General features: G+C 34.6%; 1 protein-coding gene across 1 annotated transcript; it reads left to right on the forward strand.

The window, feature by feature from the left end:
• Positions 1 to 406: 406 nt before the first annotated feature.
• LOC142355986 (uncharacterized) lies at positions 407 to 19,405 on the forward strand (the record flags this gene model as incomplete). Its single annotated transcript, XM_075407983.1, has 7 exons — positions 407 to 827; positions 1,942 to 2,110; positions 5,608 to 5,752; positions 9,522 to 9,758; positions 10,484 to 10,658; positions 12,444 to 12,605; positions 19,385 to 19,405. Coding segments are annotated over exons 1-7 (1,162 nt in total), but the record flags the coding sequence as incomplete, so codon positions are not given.
• Between the last annotated feature and the right edge of the window lie 241 nt (positions 19,406 to 19,646).

Consider the following 19,646-nt stretch of genomic DNA (forward strand, 5'->3'; position numbering starts at 1 on the left):
ATTTCAAAACGATTAGGGATAGTCAATTCAAGCCTTGACGAGATATTCCGGAAACTTTCTCTGACTGTTCTTTCTTGTGACGAACTGAACACACAAGCTCACATATAATGTATTAATTTGGCCACTAATTGACGGTGAATTGTAATAAATAATCCGAACAAGTGGTAACAGTAGTCGAATTTATAACCTTTGATTTGGTGAGTGGGGCACCTAAAACATTAAATCCAATTATTTGAAATTGTCATATTTGAAGCCATGTTTTTTAGTAACCAGTGGTCCCGATATACGTGATAGGCAGAAAAAGACAGATTTTTAAAATCACATCTTATGCGTGTTTTGCCTGACAGTTCAAGTGTAAAATTTTTATTGTTGTATTTTAAGCTGAGCCTTTTTTGATAAACTCAGCGGCAGAAAGTAGTGATTACATTTTTATATAATCTTCAATAACAAACTTTTCTTTTTACACAGAGCTGCTGTTCAAATACTGAACCACGCACGAATTAAAAATAAAATGAGGTAAAGCAACACACATGTTCAAGCTGTTTATAACTTATTATAACTAAAACTAAACCAGATGGCGGCTACAACCGGCGGAGGCGATCAAGCGGTACCAAATGCCAACGCTGCCGTTCTCCTTCCGGTAGTCCAGCCCCCAGACATGTGGGAACACAATCAGAACACCTACTTTTTCCAGGAATCAAACGTTTTGTTGAAGCACTGTTTCCACCCCGCAAGGAGTAAGAAAACGACGATTCCCATCAACACAGTCACTCCTCATCCCAAGTTCCTGGCTTATTTTCACAAGACTGAAATTGGCAGAAGGAAAGGTCAGTGAAATCTGGGCTCTATTGTTGGATCTCTATTGGAAAAATATACAGACGTCAGTTTTCTGGCTATTGTCGGCCCTAAATAAATTTTATTTCAAACAAATTGTCACATGACCAATATGCTTAACAATTTTTCGGTAGCTAGTGTATGAACGCAGGAACCCGATTTGATTGGCATGTTATTTGATTTGCCCTCTGCCAATCGTGGCACCAAAAAAAATTCATACGGAATTAAAATTGTTTGATCATTTTTCTTCGGGAAGAATTTTTCAAGATTAACTTTTGTTTTCGATTAGGGTACAGCAACAATCGCCTAATTTGGTGAATTATCAGAATATATTTTATTAAACCGGTTCGACTTCTTCATTTTTTTTTCATAATAACGTGACTACAAAAAAACTGATTACATGGTAGAGTAATGATAGCATTTATCATGAAGCTTCGTCAATTTGAACTCATAGATCGTGTATTAGTTTCTTATGGCGCAATAGTTTAACTGTGAAATACTTAATGGAAACTCGAGTTTCCCCGGCCGACACGGAAAGGAATTTTTGTTTCAGTTTTGGTGACAAAAACCTGAAAATCCTTTGGCTTCAGCAATAATTATTGCCATGATGTAAATTAGTTAAAACCTTTGGCTTCAACGCCGTTCGATATAAGAAAGAACAATAAGTTTTTAACTGATTCTTTTATTGCACAAGCCATTCCAATTTATAATAGTCTGCCTTCTAATATTAGACGGAAAACAACATCGAAGGCTTCCTTAAAGAAAGAACTGAAAGAATATTTTTGGAAAGAATTTTGAGGGACCCAAAAGTAACTGATATGAAAGATGACATTGAGAGCATTAGATTTTAATTTTATTCTTTAATCTTTATGATGTACATATAAAATTGTGAGAACATTTTATGCTCGCATTTTAGGCCATTTTTTACTTAAAGTAAGGTTTTTTTTACTTAAGTAAGGTGAAATTTTTAGTTAGGTAATTTAATAATTTTATAATTTTACATAATGTTATATTCTTAACTTTACATTGCCTCTTTTACCATTTGCTTTTTATTCTTATGTGTACCAGAGGAAATTAACAATGTTCTTTTTTTGTTATTGTCCATAGGTCTGGACAGTCTGACCCCAAATGAACTGGCCCAGATTAGTTCCAATCTCCCCTCTGACCTTCAACAGGAATTACTCAATGAGGACGATGGAGGAGAGAATGACAAGTTCAGACACTCACAGAAGTTCAAGTTTGAACAGTGCAAACAGGCAGCTTTCAATCTTCTCAGGTATAAAGTAATTACAATCATAATAGAGTAACAATAAATTCGTGTAAATATCCTTCTTTTGGGGAAACATGTAGCTGTATTTTGTGAACGCTGTGACTAAAAATATAAAATTGATAATAAGCTATCTTTTTATTAAAAAGTTATTTTTTTCTATTTGAATGCAAGAAAATTATGGATGCCTGGGTACATACAAAAATGCTGCATCTTGTTGCTGATGTTAGATATTTGCATTATGAGTTTTTTCTAATGACAAACCGTGTTTTTTTTCAGTAGTCTAAGCTGTATAGATACAACAAACAAATCAGGGTTTGATTACAGGCACAACTTTTGTGCGCAACTCACGCGGAAAAAAGCACTGAGGGTACCCACTTAATGCAAAAAATTATTTGTAGTAGAAAGCTATGAAACGGTATACTTTGCACTGGACAATGTTGGTTGAAAAGTACTTTTCCCACCCTTAATTAAGAGGAGAAATAGGGGTGTATTCTTTTTATTTTTACACTCTTTACAATTTTTCTCCGTTTTTTAGGGAAAATCCTCAGCCTGCGAAGTAAGATGTATTGGTTGAAAATCAAAAAGTAGGGCTCCTCTTGCGATTTTGCTGCAAGCTCACAATATTCAAAGATAGTTACATATAATATAAAACTGTTTGAAGGAATTTGTTAAAATCAGCTGTCTAGCGCTTTCAATTGATCTCAAAAAGACATGAGAGCACTCAATGGTGTCGTGTGGTTTGTTACTCGATTCTTAGAGTAGTTGTTTTGATTTCGACCTAACCAGCGACAGAAATAGGAGCAACCGTGTGCTCTTTCCATAGTCTAAAAAGGTTTCAACTTCAAGATACATTTATTCAAACCTGTCCGAAAAAAATTGTGAAAAGTGACACCTTGTTTATCAATTTTGGATAAATTCTTGAAGCTTTGTGTTCTTTTCCATTTCTTTAATTCTTAAAATTTTGTCGACATGAGCCTCACCCGCACAATCGATTACGTTTTTCCTTTGGCTGAGAAGAGGTGATTAGGTACAAAGATTAATTATGAAACAGATTGAAATGATAGAGCACAATTTGGTGTAATTCCTATGTTGAAAATATGGTGGGGTACTTATTTTTAATCAAGTAATTAAATTCATCTTACTGCTGGATGTGGATATTACTCTAATTTTAAGTTGATAGAAAATCGGCAGACTTACAATTGCTGCACATTATCCCCGCTTAGCGGAGTGTAGGAGTATTCGTTCTTAGAGCACAGAAAGATTGAAAAAATTGAAGCGAAAGTGAGCGACTTTATTTGAGCTGGTTGAGTTGAGGGACTGATTTCCTTCGACAGCAAGCTCTAGGCTTGTACGTGTTTAAACTTGAGTCAGCACGACTGTAAATCACGAGGCTTATGGCTAGCTCCGAATTAGTTCCTAGGTCATTCGTGGAGCCGACTGATATCTGTCTTCAGTCATATATTCGCATCAGATTTGCTGCCGTGAAGAGAGGCCTGGATAGTTTCAGTTAGTATGCATATTGATAGCAGCAGTGAATCAACCGCCATAGCCTAGTCAATAGTGTATTAAATAATACACAGTTTTATTGGCTATGAATGATGTATTCTTATGCTCAACACATTTCAGGCTGCATAGTTAATTGTTAATATTCCCGTCAGTTTAGACTATGTATAAGTGTACAGAAAGTCGACGGCTAAATAATTATGATGATTCGTTAGTATCGGTAAATGCAGCGGCAATTATCAAATTAGCAATATTACAACAGTAGTCCCGACAACACTTTGACCACAAAATCAACCCGTGCAAAGAAGTTCTAATGGAGCAAATCAATATACTGTAGATTTTTGTTTATTGCTTTGACGCTACAGTTGATTTTTAGGCGAAAAATTTATCCTTTAAGAAGATAAACGTGAGAAGGATCACGTTCAGTAGAACAATTCCAATGAAATCTAATTCAATTTCAGATTTTTTTTGAGACTCCTTCAAACTGAGTTTCGAAAGAATTCTGACTAAATACCTTCAGCGTAAAACAACTTCTTTTTTTTCGTATTTCAAATAAAAAACCTTATATAATTTTAAAAACTTTTGAGTTTTTTGAAAGTTTTGAGAACAATCAGCTGCTCAAGCAATCAGCGCATCCAAACAGCTGCTCAAATTCAAGATCAAATTTAATACTATTTTTTGGTGTTTCAATTCTTCATTGCTGATCGAAATGCTGCCATGAGCTTTATACCTGTAAATGTAGTCAAATTTCACTTAAAAGGATCTAAAACATGGAATGAGTGGGGAAAATGTTTTTCCGAAAAATTTAAATTGTTATTGCATTGAATACACTATTGAGTCCCCATATAAAAATGAAAAATTCATTTCGTAATTATGCCCATTTACCCCATTTTAATAACACCATAAACAACACAAATATACCCTATTTGACTTCTAGAATGCAAACTGAACCAAAATAATTGGAATTATTTGTCGTTTACAGCGGTTAGTTTTTCAACTCCTCCCAGATTGAGATGTCAGACCAAAAATTGATATGTCCAGGGCCTGCCAGACCAATAATGTCTATGTTCAGACCGTCCCAGCAGACTTTCGTGCGCTCCAAACCAAAATTCGTGCTCTCCAAAATTGAAAATTTGTGCTTTCATGTTGAGATTTTTTTATTCCTCACAATTAAAATGACAATTAACTTGTTTATCATGATTTTAGTCATCAACACAACAGATTAGCAGTTTAATTTATCTACTATCAGCAGTCCGTTTCTTTTCTTCATAACAAGAAGTAGGCATCTATTACAATATGCTTTTGTTCTCCCCACTTAGGTCAAGTAAAAACAAAAACTTGTGATTGGAGGCATTAATATAGCTAGAGGTCTTTCTTCAGGATACATGCTGTTGTGTTTCGGTTGATGATTTTTTCAAATTGAGCCGATTTTAAGTTGCTCGCGCAAGCACTCTCGTCAATTTGATTTTAGTTTGATGCCACCACTCATTGGGTGACAAAAGCATAAGAGCGCTAATAATTGGCGTTAAAATTTGTTGTCCCCACTGATTGGGTGACATAAAAAACAGGTTTTTGTAACAAAAACGAGATTTTTTTGTTCAAAAACCAGTGAGCAGATTTTTAAGCGTTCAAAGTTGCCTATGTCCAGACTTTCGTGCGTTAATTTTTTTTCCGTACGGTGTAGTTTTGAACGCACGACGCCCCCTGGTGCTTTCATTTTGGTCTGTACATATCAACTTTCGGTCTGGGATCTCAACCTGGGTATGCCATGAACAACCGGAATAAAACAATGAAATGGAAACAAAAATAGCGCGAACTTCCAAAACTTGTGAAGGCTGCGACTGTCGACATGAAAAATATAGCCCCATCCAGGTTTTTACTTCATTAAACGGGATGTGACTAAGTCAACAACGGTGCGCTAAAATTATCTCTATTTTCATCAGTTGTATTTCTTCGCTATAAATTGAGCTAAACTCTGTATTTGAGTATTTTTGTGACAGGAAAGTGGCGTTTACACTGGAGAGCTTTGACGAGGAGGAGCAGACAGTGACTGAGGAGTTGGAGTCGTTGTTATTGGAGAGTCTGGACCAGCTGAGTGCCAATGCTGCCTATGAGAAGCGAGACTGGCAGACACAGGCCTACAAGGTAGTATAAACAACAAGTTGTAATCGTAATAAGTTACAGACGATAGTTGCTGCAAATAAAACTATGAACTGATGTTAAATAAACTTAGCTCGAGTAATAGAAGGAAATTTTCTTGCAAAAATGAATTTTTTTCCAAAAAAAGAAATTGCATTCGGGGAAAAATTTTCTGCTAAGCGTGCGTTCAAAATTACACAGTCTGGAAACATCGAAAAATGACGAAAGTTTGAACATGAACGGGCGAAAGTCTGAACATAGATGGTCTGGACATATATGGTCTGGACACAGATGGTCTGGACATAGATGGTCTGGACATAGATGGTCTGGACACAGATGGTCTGGACACAGATGGTCTGGACATAGGTGGTCTGGACATAGATGGGATAGTCTGGACATAGAAACTTTCCTCCTGGTAACATAGGGAAATACTTGTTTCCATCTGTCACCTAAACCAGGGCAGTGCATGAATAAATTTCTGAACAATGTTTCAGCCAAGAGCTTTGAAAATAACGTTTCACGTGAGTTATCGATCACAAAGGATATGTTGATGCAAATGAAAAGAATGCTTTTGTTCAAATTGCCATTCTATCGACTGTACCATTAGCACAATATTTGACCTGACTTTGATCTACACTACCTATTATTGCATTATTGCATTATAGTAATCTTTACACTTGACTTGAAACAGTGGACTGACTATTAAGACCAATTAGATTCTCTTCAAAACTTTCAGTACTTCATAATAAATTCAGGTGTGAAAAATACAAGGAGGCTCGGTAATGTGTGTACGCACATAATGTTCCGACCCCGCTTATCCACATTCTTGACCTAATAGGCTACCAAATGATGCACAGATAGAAAATTTTCAAAAACATACATATCGTTCAGAAAACCACTAATGGAATACAATAAGGCCACGCTAGAGGACCGATAAAATTTGTTAATAGGACTACTGAAAATAATAAAAACCAAATATAAAACTTTAATTACGACCAACTCGGTGTCTATATTTTAAAAAATCATAACAAAATCACACTCGCATCAGATAAAACCTAAACAAAACAAAATTACATATACATCGATAGAAAAGATATGAGCCTTGTCCTCAGTGCGACTGGGTAAGAGGTCAACAAAAAGAGCAAAAAAGTGCGAAGAGATACGTTTCTATTTATGAAAACAATTGAATTCAAATTAATTTATATCATATTATATTAACTAAAATCACTAACATTTTCATTTATATTTCCATAGGAAACAATTGAGACCTGTCATCATCCAGTGTACGTCATACGACTACAGAAAGAAGGACAAACACCGCCAAAATTAAAATTTGCGCAAAATTGCAGTGAAGCCTTTAAAACCATAAACTTGTCACTAAGAGCAATAAAAATGTTCATTTGCGCGATATTTCAAAGCCAATAGGACCTACATTTAACATAATATTAACTTAATATAATTTGAAATTTCGTTTTAACAGTAATAATAAAGCCGAGAAACAAGTGGTTGAAAATATAACCATTATTAAATTAACTATAGCCCAAAAAGTTTACAAAATATTTTGTTATAGATCTAATGCATTTAAGCGTGAGTAGCAAGCAGTTTTACACAAAGCTGTTGCTTTTTCTTAAAAGATGGGATAGAAAAAACCCAACTTTAATGTGAATAGAGTTTCTTATTGTCAAGTAAACAAAGCACGTCACGAGGACAAGAATTTAGTGATGCTGAATCGCTTTCCCTTGGAATAATCTTCTGGTAACGCAACAGGACCTGTGATTCAAGAATTTAGCTGTCTGAAATTAATACAACGGGTCCACATGGAGTACCCGCTGCAACAAATAACAAAAAGCCTGCTTCAATAATCTCTTACTGCTGAACGAGTGATTGACAAAGTCAGGAAAAGAGGTGCTCTGAAAATCTGTCCAGATCCTATAACTGCACAACGAGTAAAAAAACTATGGATCTGGCTGCAATGACGCATCACCAAGACCTTAAAACTATTAGAAGGTTGAGAGAGAACAACCTAATGCAAATTGTGCATAAGATAAGCTTGTCATAGCTTGACAAGAAGCTCTACTTTTTCAAAGTATACTTGGCTAGAAAATTGAAGGCTTGAGGAACAGGAAAGAACGTAATAACGGGTTATAAGAAATGCCCAAGTTCGAGATCTTAAGACCAGTTGGTGCAAATAGTTTAAATCGCTTTCCTTTGTCGGAGAATGGGTTTAAAATATTTAGTTCACTAATAATAACATTTTTGAGTTTTGGAGTTGCAATTTTTTCACAATGTGAGCAATGCTTTCAAACCGACCAAAATGAAAACAAAGTTTAGATTTGAAAATTCAAAACTGCATCAACCTATTAAAAAGCAGCCATAACTGATGAGAAATTGGGTGATGTTTGAGTTTCGAGGTGTCGTCTTATCCATTGATAAAATATTTACACGAATTTCTCACTGGAAAGGAATTACATATCTCACCCAAAGATGTCAACCAAGAAAGTAAATTTTGGACAGAAAAATGACTTTGTTGCTTTATCGCTCTGCTTTAAATTTTTTTCTTCAAATAATGCTGCAAAAAACTTTATTCAAGGCATTTTCTGTCGTCCTAATTGCCAAATTCTTACTAACATATTACTTGCCGAAATTTCCAACTGTTGCGAAGAAAATTTTATTTCTTCTATCACTATTTTAATAAGTTGATGTTGGAAACATTAGAAAATTTTTGCTAGTAAGTTTCATACAAAAGTAAACAAGACGTCTCGAATGTCCCAAAATACGTCTTACGTTTGTTAATAATAAAAATTTTCTTCTAAGAAGCAGAGCGTTTTCATTATGAGTACTGTGATTTTATAACTACACAAGTTCTTTTTCCAAAAAAAAATCTCTCCAGGAGAAAGAGGAATGGTAGAAGGTTGAGACAGAACAACGTAATGTAAATTGTGCATAAATTAAGCTTGAAATAGCTTGAAAAAAGCTCTCGATGTTCAACGTATGCTTGTCTAGGGAAATGAAGCCTTGAGTAACAAGAAGGAACGTGAGAACGGGTTATAAGATATGCCCAAGTTCGAGAGCTTAAGACCAGTTGGTGTAAATGAGTAGCACACTAGGCTTGCAAGTAAGAGATGACGGTTCGAATCCAGTACTAGTCCATTTTAACAGTAGTTGCACTTGAATAGACAGACCCCTGACAAAAACCGATATTATCACCAAGAATGGACTAAACCAATCTTACATTGTCTTACTTTTTGCAAAGGGCTTATGTTTTCAACCAAGCGAACTGAACAGCTCCAACTTGTTTACTGAGTTCATTCAACATTTTAGCTTTGGATAGTTTTTATTTTTCTGCTGCACAAAATATAATAGTTTAAAATTTAAGGAATTTTTTGGAGCGCCGTCTGGTCATCACCGTTTTGGATCTTTTCCGGTTGTGCCCCGTTTTCCCCTTTCTTGAGATTTCAATTAACTTTTTAAAATCAAAATTGGTTTAACAAAAAGGAACCAGAGGCCACTGGATAAACACAATTGCAATTTTTAATAACAACTTGTAATAATAACTAAACGGAAATTATCCGACATATTTGAGACAAATTAGCATTACGTTAAAAGATTATGGTTTGAATCAAGTGTTGCCATAATAGTGTCCTAGTCTAGACCCGGAATTATTAAAAGACCGTCCTCGACCGATATAAGGCGTGAAAAGACTTCCCTGGACAGATTTTTGACCAGGGTCTAATTTTGTAGTAACATCAACAGCTTAAACCCAAAATGTTTTCAGGAGGAGGCGCTGGCCCTAGAACGCGAGAGGGCGGACATGGTTGTGACACCCTCACTGTTGCAACCACCATCAACTGCGGATGATTCTCTTAAGGGAGGCGTTGTCAATGCTAATAATGCCACTGCTGCAAATGTCGGAGCTGCGGGAGGCGTTTCTGGTGGCCCCCAACAATGCTCTCAATCTCAGGATAATATCACCAGCAGCACCCTCGCCGTACCGCCGACTCCCATGGCTACTGTTAGATCATACTCGATTTTTCACTTTTGATATAATATAGAAAAACTGAAGATAAAATGTAGAGTTTTCACTGCTCGGATAAAATGTAGAATATTTTCATGCTCGAATTTTCACTTTTGATATAATATAGAAAAACTGAAGATAAAATGTAGATAACGTGCGCATGAAAATAATTAGTTACAGTGGGATATCTTTCTCAAAAAATATTCCATTTTAATAACTGCTTTGCAGCAAAATTTTAAAATATGAACAATCTGATTTCATAACTTCTGCATGTTAATCGAAATTTGCGGAAGTATTTATCCAGCTGTTGCTTCTACATTGGAATGTATGCACTGTTATTTTTCCCAAAAAGAGTTCAATATTGAAAACTTAGAAATATCTCTGACCCTAGTATGATAGTATATCAGTACTGAAACATTTTTTCTCAATAGTTATTAGTTGTAGTTATTATTAGTTGGTATTAGCTGTATCAGTGCATCCTAACTGTATCTTGCAACCTCAGTTTGGGCAGTACAACATCAGAGATGTTATTTTTTCTCAAACCAGACTGTGTAATATTTTTATATAGCATATTGATACTGTCTCCAAAGAATGCTATCTAAAAGGAAATATATATATATATATATATATATATATATATATATATATATATATATATAATTGCATGAAAGGTATGAGCTCAATTTGTTGTTTATTTACCATCGATGATGAGCATGTTTTAGAAGAGAACAGTGTCGAAGACTCCCGCTCTCCGGGCACCGTCTGCTCAGCTGGCCTCAGTGGTGGTGACAGCAGCCAGCATAGCCAGTTCCAGGCCAGGCACAACTGACGGGGGGTCTGAGAACAGAGATACTCTGGGACCCCTCCCATCAGCACAAACCATCAGTAAACTCAAAGGTTGGTCAAAGATGGGATTAGTCGAGGCTAGTTGATCATCTTGTCAGGTATTGCAACATACTGCCCGGGAGGAGGTTTCACCCCTATTTCACCCCTAATTAGCGGGGATTAGGGTGTAATCCGTTTTCCACTCTTATTTATCGGGGAAAAGAGTGTAAGAGTGGAATTTTAAAAAATTACACTGTTATTACACTCTTTTGTACACTCTTTTTACACTCTTAGAAAGAGTGTAATTAAGGGTTGAATGATAAAAGATTATTTTATTTTCCGGGAAAATCCTCCCCCCGGGTGTGTGATTGACAAGCCAATGATCGTTAGTTCAATCCCCTGCCTCCGTCAAGCTTTATGTGTGAGGATGAGCTCTTACTTAACCATAGTTTCAGGTTGACCATAGCCTGACCAGTGTTGGCTGCAGTGATGGTACCACGTAAAAGTTTCAGACGCAAAAAAAGTGGCCATAGTCACCACAAAAAGAGCATTCATGCTCTGTAAATAAACAGTCCGAGATGTGGGGAATAATCGAAAAAAAGGCAGCTGAAAACAGGCTACTGTTAATGCAGACTCAAAGCATAATGCTTCTCCGCTGCGATTACGCAGAAACAAAATTATTTATTTAATTATACTTATAGTATCGTCATGTGAAGCGAATGTGAAAAATAGTTAACTATTATGTTGCATGATAACCATTCGAAGTGTACCTGGAAGTTATCTTTATGGTGAACTCAAAATAAGCCGAAATAAAAGTAAGCCGACATATCAGAAATAAAATAACCGTTACAATCAACACTGCGCATAGTATTATAGTGCATAATGTATTCCAATGCACCAAAGAAAGAAAAATACGTCAATTTTTAGACATCTAGAGGGTACGGGCCTCACCGCTGCCCATGGCCTTGCCTCTCATCCGCTCTGGGATGTAATCTGAAAACCCCGGGCCAGGCTATCGCGCGCCCACCGGCCCACCAGGGGCAACCCAAAATACGGGTATCTCAAAATTTTTTGGCTTCCTTGACCTCATTTTCAAAATTTGGCTTGCTTGCCTATCGGCTTGTTTGACCGCCACCTATCTTTATATCACAGGGTGTTTTGGTAGTGTTGGAAACCGATTTTTTAAAAAGAGCCTAAAATTTTTGAAATAGCGGTATTATAATTATAACGTACCGTGTATGAAGCATTTGTTTATCGGTACTAGATAATTTGAATACAATTACATGAAAAATGTCATCGCTCAAATGAGAGAGATGAGAGATGGTTTTCTTAAACTGAGTGCCCTTTGAGTTTTCAGAAATCTTTCAACTTGGTATAATTATCTCATGCAATTTTGCTGCTTGATCAACTATTTTTTTTTAAAAATAGATCCAGAGTTTCATGTAAAGTTTTCAAAATCAATCTCAACTGTATTTTAAATTAAGCCCAAATTTCGTCCCGTTTATGACAAATTTCTAGTGCACAATATGAAAGACATTACATTACCTGTGATATGATCATTTCCCAAGTTCAGGTCCCCAGAGGAAATCAATTATGGCCGGTTTGAAGATGAACACGCGAGGGGGCGTCTTGTGTGAAAACTACACAGTCTGTAAACAGAGAAACACACAATAGGCTGAAGATGAACGCACGAAAGTGTGTTCTTAACATAGCTGATTTCAGCCTGGCACCTCAACCTCGGCTTGATAGGCATTTGGGGAATCATTCTTGAAACCGTCCCTTAGCCATTAGACAAAGTGTACTAACGTAATACTTCCTTGAATCTAATGATTGTCAGTAATGCGCATAATTCTGCAGGAGCGTTCCGGGGTTCAGCAAAACAGCGCAGGTCCTCGGGTAGTCGTGGAGGGGACAGTTCGGACGAGGGAAGTGAAACAGGAAGTCGCAGAAGTAGACTGAGCACCCGAAGTGGCAACAGGAGCAATAGTCTCAACTGGCCAGACCATTCCAGTCAAGCAGGTACACAGCCGGACTAATTGTATATAATATGACAAAAACTTTGAAAAAAAACTTCGGTTTTCGAGAGAGAACTTTTATTTCACGTGCGGAATTGTGACCTCTGTTTTCACTATTTGTGCTCTTGCTTTTTTACAATGCTATTAAAGGCCATACACGAGTTCTAATGCTGCTTAGATGAACTTTTTGAATCCTTCAATTAGCGGCTAATTGTTCTTTTTCGACCTCAGAGTTCTTGTTTTTAAAAGCAGATTAGTGAACATTTTGTGCTTAGCTTGGATTTGCTGTTCTTTTTGTTGTCTTCTCAAATGGTTGCTTTAATGAAAGGTTTCATTCCTTCTTTTTCGCATGAGAATTAAAACCATTTAAGATTTGCAGCTGATATTGAAAAGGTGCGTTTTTTATAAAAATTTTTGTGGCTTGTTTATCATTCTGTTTTTTGTCTTATCATTCAGTCGCAATAATGAGCAGAACCGTTAGTTTTCCAGTAAAATATGGTTGTTTTTATGTGTTACTCGCGTACGCGATGTTGATCGCGTACGTGTTTTGCAACCTTCTTAAAGTGTCTCTTTTAAAAATTTTTGTGAAATTACAAAATTGGCGCGCATTTCTCGTGTATTTTGTTGTTTTGACAAATGTCGCGGCAATGAGAGCCCATTTTGAGTTTTCACTAAGGCAAAAAGAATCCTATTGAACGTATTCAGTTGACTACTAACTTTTTTGATACTTTGACACTGGGCGTTTTAAAATATCATTTGTTTCAGGGCCTGTACCCTTTGTTGTTTTTGGGGGTCTTATTCTTAATGGTGGACTTAATCTGAATATTAATAGATTCTATCGGCCTTCGGTTGCAACAAAAACGGATTTCTTTCATATTAACTTCTATACTTCATAAAAGCATGTTGTATTGGGATTTTTATCAGTCAAAAGTGTGACATTTTCACCATTTTGACACGTATTTTTTAGTTCAAACTTTGGCCCATATTTTTTGTTCTGATTGTTGTCTTGTCTCTGTTGTCGGAGTTCACCGGCACTTTTTCACAACGAAACGGATCCATTTTTTTAAAATATACAGCTAATAGTTTATTTGCTCTGATACCATTTATTTCGGGCTCTTGCAGTTATTTTTTTAATAAATTTTGCTAAATGCTTTTATTAAATAGCAAATTATTCAACATTTTTTTAAAAAAATGTTAAATAGTTTGATATACTAAAGATTACAGTATAGGCTATGGTGTTTTGATGATTTCAATGTCATATATATGGAAAGAAATTTTTCATGTTTTAAAAATGTTTACTGTTCCGATAATTTTTTTGTTGATTGACAATCAGCTGCTAGATTCTATAGAAATTTTGATAGTCATGTTATTAGATTTTTCTTTCAATTCCGTATATTAAAAATCAGAAAATGTCCTGTCTTGTTATAATCAAAGAATTGAATTGCATTATGGCTCTGTACTTTTTAAGATGTTTCCCACATTTTTCAATGACTTTGATCCTTCAAAACGTGGTAAACAGGTAAAGCCCAGTGGGATTGAAGTTCCATTGGAGGCTCAAAGCTGGCTTTTGTTGTCCTTCACGTGCTTAGAGTGTTGCAGCTGCTGGGATGTTTTTTTATGAGTTTTGAACCAAAAATGGTGCAATTTGTCACTTTTTTGGTCATTTTTTGAGTTTATTTTTATTTGATTTGTCTTCAATTGATGTTTATAAAAGTCTATAAAGTTCTTTTGCACAATTTGATGACTTTTTAAAGAGTTTTTTTACCTTTAATTAGCTATATATTTTGGTAATGGAAACATAATTATGGAAAATTTTGTTAAGTTAAAAATTTTGTCAATTTTTAAAACGTTTTGCAGCGTCAGGGGCCATAAAATCTCCTAAGGGGTTTAAAAACAGGTTACCGCATAGTTTCTAGTGGTAATGAAATGTTCCAAAACGTTCTAACGTTACGAATTTTTACAATTTTTTCAAGTTATCTTCCTAAATTTTTTGTTATCCTTTGGTTTTCAAGCGTCAGGGGCCAGGAAACCTCAGTTCAGTGATAATGAAATTGTTTTCAACATTTTAATGTCACGAATTTTAGGAATTTTTGATAAAATTTGATTTTTTTTTCAAATTTTGTTAAAACAATTTTCATATTCCTAGTTTATTTTTTCCTTGATTTTTTGTTATTGAGCCAATAAAATTTTTTTAGTGCTTGAAATTGGGTTACTAGGTAGCCTCTGGAGACAATGAAGTGTTTCTGAAGAAATTAATATCACAAATCTTATCAACATTTCATTAGGATTCGCAAATATTTTCAAATTACAGATCTTTACGGGCCAACGAATCTTTTTTATGTCCTGCAGATGGGTTGCTGGACAGATTCCAGAGACCAAAAAAATTGAGCATTTTATTTTGCGAATTTAAAATTTTCTCTCAATTTTGGAATTTTCAATATTTTAAAGTATTTGTCATCTTTCGCGGCCTGTGCGTGGTTTAATAAGTGATTTTAAATTGATCAGGTTTGGCTTTCGGGGTAAAAGTTCCAAGAGTGTTAGCAATGATTCCATTTTTGTTTAGTTTGTTTGATTATTTTAGTGTCTCATATTTTGAGATTGTTTTTCTTTTCTGCTGGCATTTTTCATTCGATCTGCTGGTCTGGTACTGGTTCAAATTATTTTTTTCATTTGAATCTCTGGATTTTATCTCGGGGCTTGTCCTGCTTTGTTTTTTGTTTAGTCGTGAAGATTTTTGCTACAATTATATGACGTCACGCTAGCTTTAGTTCTGTTTTTGTTCACTCATTCATTCATTGATTCATTCATGTAGTTTTAACAGTTTTAACAGCAATGAAGTCTTTTTTCACTCTTCTTGAAGCGGTTTTTTTCCTTTGCATGATAAGTTTTTGATTACACGTGACTTGCCCCACTTTCAAAAAATGACTTTTTCCATTCCCAAAAAGACTTTCGCTGCCTTTAGTTGAAAGGGATAATGTCCGATTACATGTCACTCAACTGAAGGTTATTTTGGGACGACTTATAGACATATAACAACACAATTTCCTATAAATCGAATTGAGACATCTAAACGATTAGCAGAGAAACTATATCTATTCACATTTTCACCAGTATTTTTGTTCCGACCCCACTTGTGCGGGAAGGAACTATATACTCAAATGGGGTTTTTTTTTGTTCAGTGAATTTTGGCCGATCGATATATTCGTCGTAGAGAAATGTGAGTGGTATCATTAAAAAGCTGGTCCAGCGTAGAATTCAAAAGTAAAAAGATTTTTTTGAATTTCGTTTTTTTCGAGGAGTTATCGAGGATTGAAGTTTTGTGTGAACAATGGGATCTTTAGCATGATTGTTCACTTTTAGTACAATTTTCTTCAAACTAAGATCTTTTTTACGAAAACATTAATTCAAATTTCTATAAAAAGAATAAATTTTGAGTTCGTAAAAGTTGAATGCAAGGCGATAGAAAGACTAGTTCTGGTCTCATAGGGAAGTTCACTATCAAAAAAAAATCGAACTCTAATTGAGAGCCCTTTTTTTAATAAAACTTTTCTCTTTTTTGCTTTTTTAAGTCACCTAGAGACAAGTCACATTTTATATCGACGTTCTATTAATGACAAAACTCCTTTATAGTCGAATGAAGCGCAATGAACAAAAAACGTCGTTTTCAAGGAATTGCTCATGTTTTTTTTGGCTTCGATTCTGAGTTTTCGTAATTTTGAATGAAATTTTGAATTTCTTTTTGAAGTTTTACTATTTTTTTTGGAGTCCTATGGTAGGGATTCATTGACTAACAGTGCAATATGTTCCATAATGAGCATTAAGTGAACATGTCTATTTCATTGAGGGGGCGGCTAATGGCTGTTAAGACTTAAAAAATAATTTTTCGAATTTTTTTTTGAATATTAAAGAATCATAATCTTATTATAGTGAATTGTAAGTCAGTCCAGGGGTGAGAGCACCCTCTTCCTTCCTACTGCAACCAAAATTAAACTGGTTAGCGGTTTTATCTTCTATCTATTGGTTATATGACTTCAATGACAAAAAATTTCAATTTTTTAAAATTTTTTTTGGATTTTTACGTATTATTGGTTACTTTTGAAATCTTATCACATTATCCAAATATTGACAGTTCCCATTAGCTTAAAAACGATGTTCTGTGGATGACCAAAAAAAATTTTAAACAAAAATTTATGGTTTAAATGGCTTCGACACGTTCTTCTTGCACTTTTCTACTGATTTTTTGGTTTTCTCCTGTTTTTTTTTGTTGTTTTAATAGTCATTATACTTACTGTGATCTCATAATGAATACCTATGCATGACAAACATAAATGTACTGCCACCGGGGCATCTTTGAGCGTTTTTATTGACTTCCGTTGAAAGCTATTGAATTTAATGTCTGTTAAAATAAAAATCATTTTTCGAAAATTTTATTTGAACAATAACAATTCCTAAATTTTTCTTGAACTGTTAGTGAGTTTCAGTATTGACTGGACCCACTTGCTTTTTACTGCGACTAAAAATATTCTGTTTAGCTGTTTTATCTTCTAGCTATTGGTTATATGACTTCAATGACAAAGATTTCAATTTTTTTAAATTTTTTTTTTGGATTTTTTGAATTATTGGTCACTTTTGAACTCTTTATCACATTATCCAAAGATTATTGTAATCCAATTGGCTTAGAGAGGACGTTCAGTGGATCACAGAGAAAGTTTTCAGAGAATAGCTAATGGTTTAATTGTCTTCGACACTTTCTTCTCGCATTTTTCTACTGAATTTTAGTTTTTGCTGTTTTTGTTATTGTTTTCTGTCATAAGACTTATTGTGATGTCTTTTTAACTATCTATGCATGACAGACATCATTTTCCTCCCTATGGGTTATATCTGAGCATCGTCATTGAGCTCCGATGAAAGATTGAGTTTACTGGCTGTTAAGGGTTTAAAAATAATTTTTCGAAACTTTTTTGAAATTCAACCATTCCTAATTTTTTTTCGTGAATACTCTTGGTCATTGTTGGTTCTAACAGAATCCATTTCCGTTCTACTATAGCCAAAATTAATCTGGTTAGCGGTTTTATCTTCCACCTATTAGTTTTAAAACATCAATGCCACGAGAATTCATATTTTTTTTGGGTACTTTATTTTGTTTTTCGATCCTTTTGAAATCTTATCACATCATCTTACTGCTGAGAGTCCCTATTGGTTTAGGGAAGAAGTTCAACGGATCATAAATAAAGTTTTCAGGGAAGAGCTTATGATTTGAGTTGCTTCGACATTTTCTTCAGGCACTTTTCTACTGAATTTGTGGTTTTTGCCTCTCTCTGTTGTTGTTTTCATAGTCATTAACTTGTTGTAAGGTCTTATTGATGAAATACGATTGGCAAAAAAACTTATTGTCACCTCGAGGCATCATTTATTGTATATACTGGCTTCCGTTGAAGGCTAATGAATTTAATGGCGTTGATATTACGTGTTTTCCCACAATTTTCGTGCGTCTAATGTATTTGTTTATATTTGTTGATTTTTTGAAATTATATTGATAAAAAAGGTTTTCCCATTGCTCCTGAAAAATTAATTTAAAATTGAAGAGTGTTTAGTGAAAAGTTCATTTTTTTAATGCCTTCGACCCTTTTGTCGCTCAATTTTTTTTCCTGAATTCGCTGTTTTTGTTCTTTAGGTAGCCGTAAATTGCTCACAGATCTCATAGGCTTGTAATTGAGGACTGAATGAATGATGTTGCTCGAAACATTCAGTATATAGCGAATAGGTTCCTTTCGTCAAATTTAACTTCTATTCATCAATCAGATGTCCCATCGAATTTCGTGTATTTCAAGAAATAACATATATATTGATATTATGTGCCACTGTTGTTTCGTTTTTCTGAACGTTTATTGAATGGCCATTTTTTGCGTTTCTTTTTCTCTTCCTTCAGAACAATCGCGTAATAACAGATCCCAATGGTTTTTAAATGTGGCCCAAGTAAACTTATTTAATCTTTCAGTATAAATCCTTCAACTGAAATAGCAGAAATAACAACTGAATTAAAAATACATATTCAGATGATAGGTATTGATTTTAATGGTAGCAAAGGTTTGTGTTTTCGCAAATCGTTTGTAATTTTTTGAGTTTCTCTTTAGTTTGTTTCTATGGCATAGTCTGACCACAGACGGGTGCTTTTGGTTTTGTAATGACTTTTTAGTAATTTATCAAGGATTTTTTTATTAAAAACCAATGTTTTTTAAGATTTTTGAATTTTCTTGGTGCAAAAAATGTTGATTAATTTTTAAGTTTCGCCTCACCGTTCGTTCTTTTTGTCGGCTTGTTACCTAGTCTCGTTAAGAAAACTTTTCATCTGCTGTATAGTTAGTAAAAGGTAAACTTGTGTAGTTAAGGTTTTATCTGACTGCATTTTGACGTTGTTACCAGGTGCTTTTAAATTTAGATATTCATTTTTTGCCGCCAAAATTTTGTTGGTGCTATTTTTTTTCTAGTCTCTTCAATGTCAGGTCACGTTGGTGCTGTAATGAAGCATGGCATTAGTAATTCAATTAGTAGATAGAATGTGTAACGATTGTTTTAAACTCAAACATCTATTTTTGTTATCTCTTGATTTGGTTGACATTTTAGTCAAAAATGTAGATGAGCTCGGGTCGGAACATCATGTGCGAACGCACATTAACGAGCCGCCTTGTTTCGCATATATTTAATACAGATTAAGTTCAGATTTTATGCTCAAATTGTTCTCCAAATTTTTATTCTATACAATTAAAAATTCTGAAATTTTAGTGAACACCGTGGTCAGATCTGGTTAGTAACCTTTCAATCAGTTCAAATTTGATTTAAAATCCTGAAATACGTCAATTGTGTCGCTCTCTTTCTTGTCTGGCAACTGTATCTTTTCACTTTTATTAGTCTTTATCAGTTATAAAACTGACAGCCTGCTTGAAATTTATTGGTTTTGTGTATCATCCATTTGGTGGATTAATTATTATTTCAAATGAAGTAATTTGAAGTCATTATTGACTGCTATTAAGATTTTAAAAAGGAA

Source organism: Convolutriloba macropyga, unplaced genomic scaffold (genome assembly GCF_964194025.1).
Source record: "Convolutriloba macropyga unplaced genomic scaffold, txConMacr16.3 SCAFFOLD_1181, whole genome shotgun sequence".
In the NCBI taxonomy this organism is placed as follows: Eukaryota; Metazoa; Xenacoelomorpha; order Acoela; family Convolutidae; genus Convolutriloba; species Convolutriloba macropyga.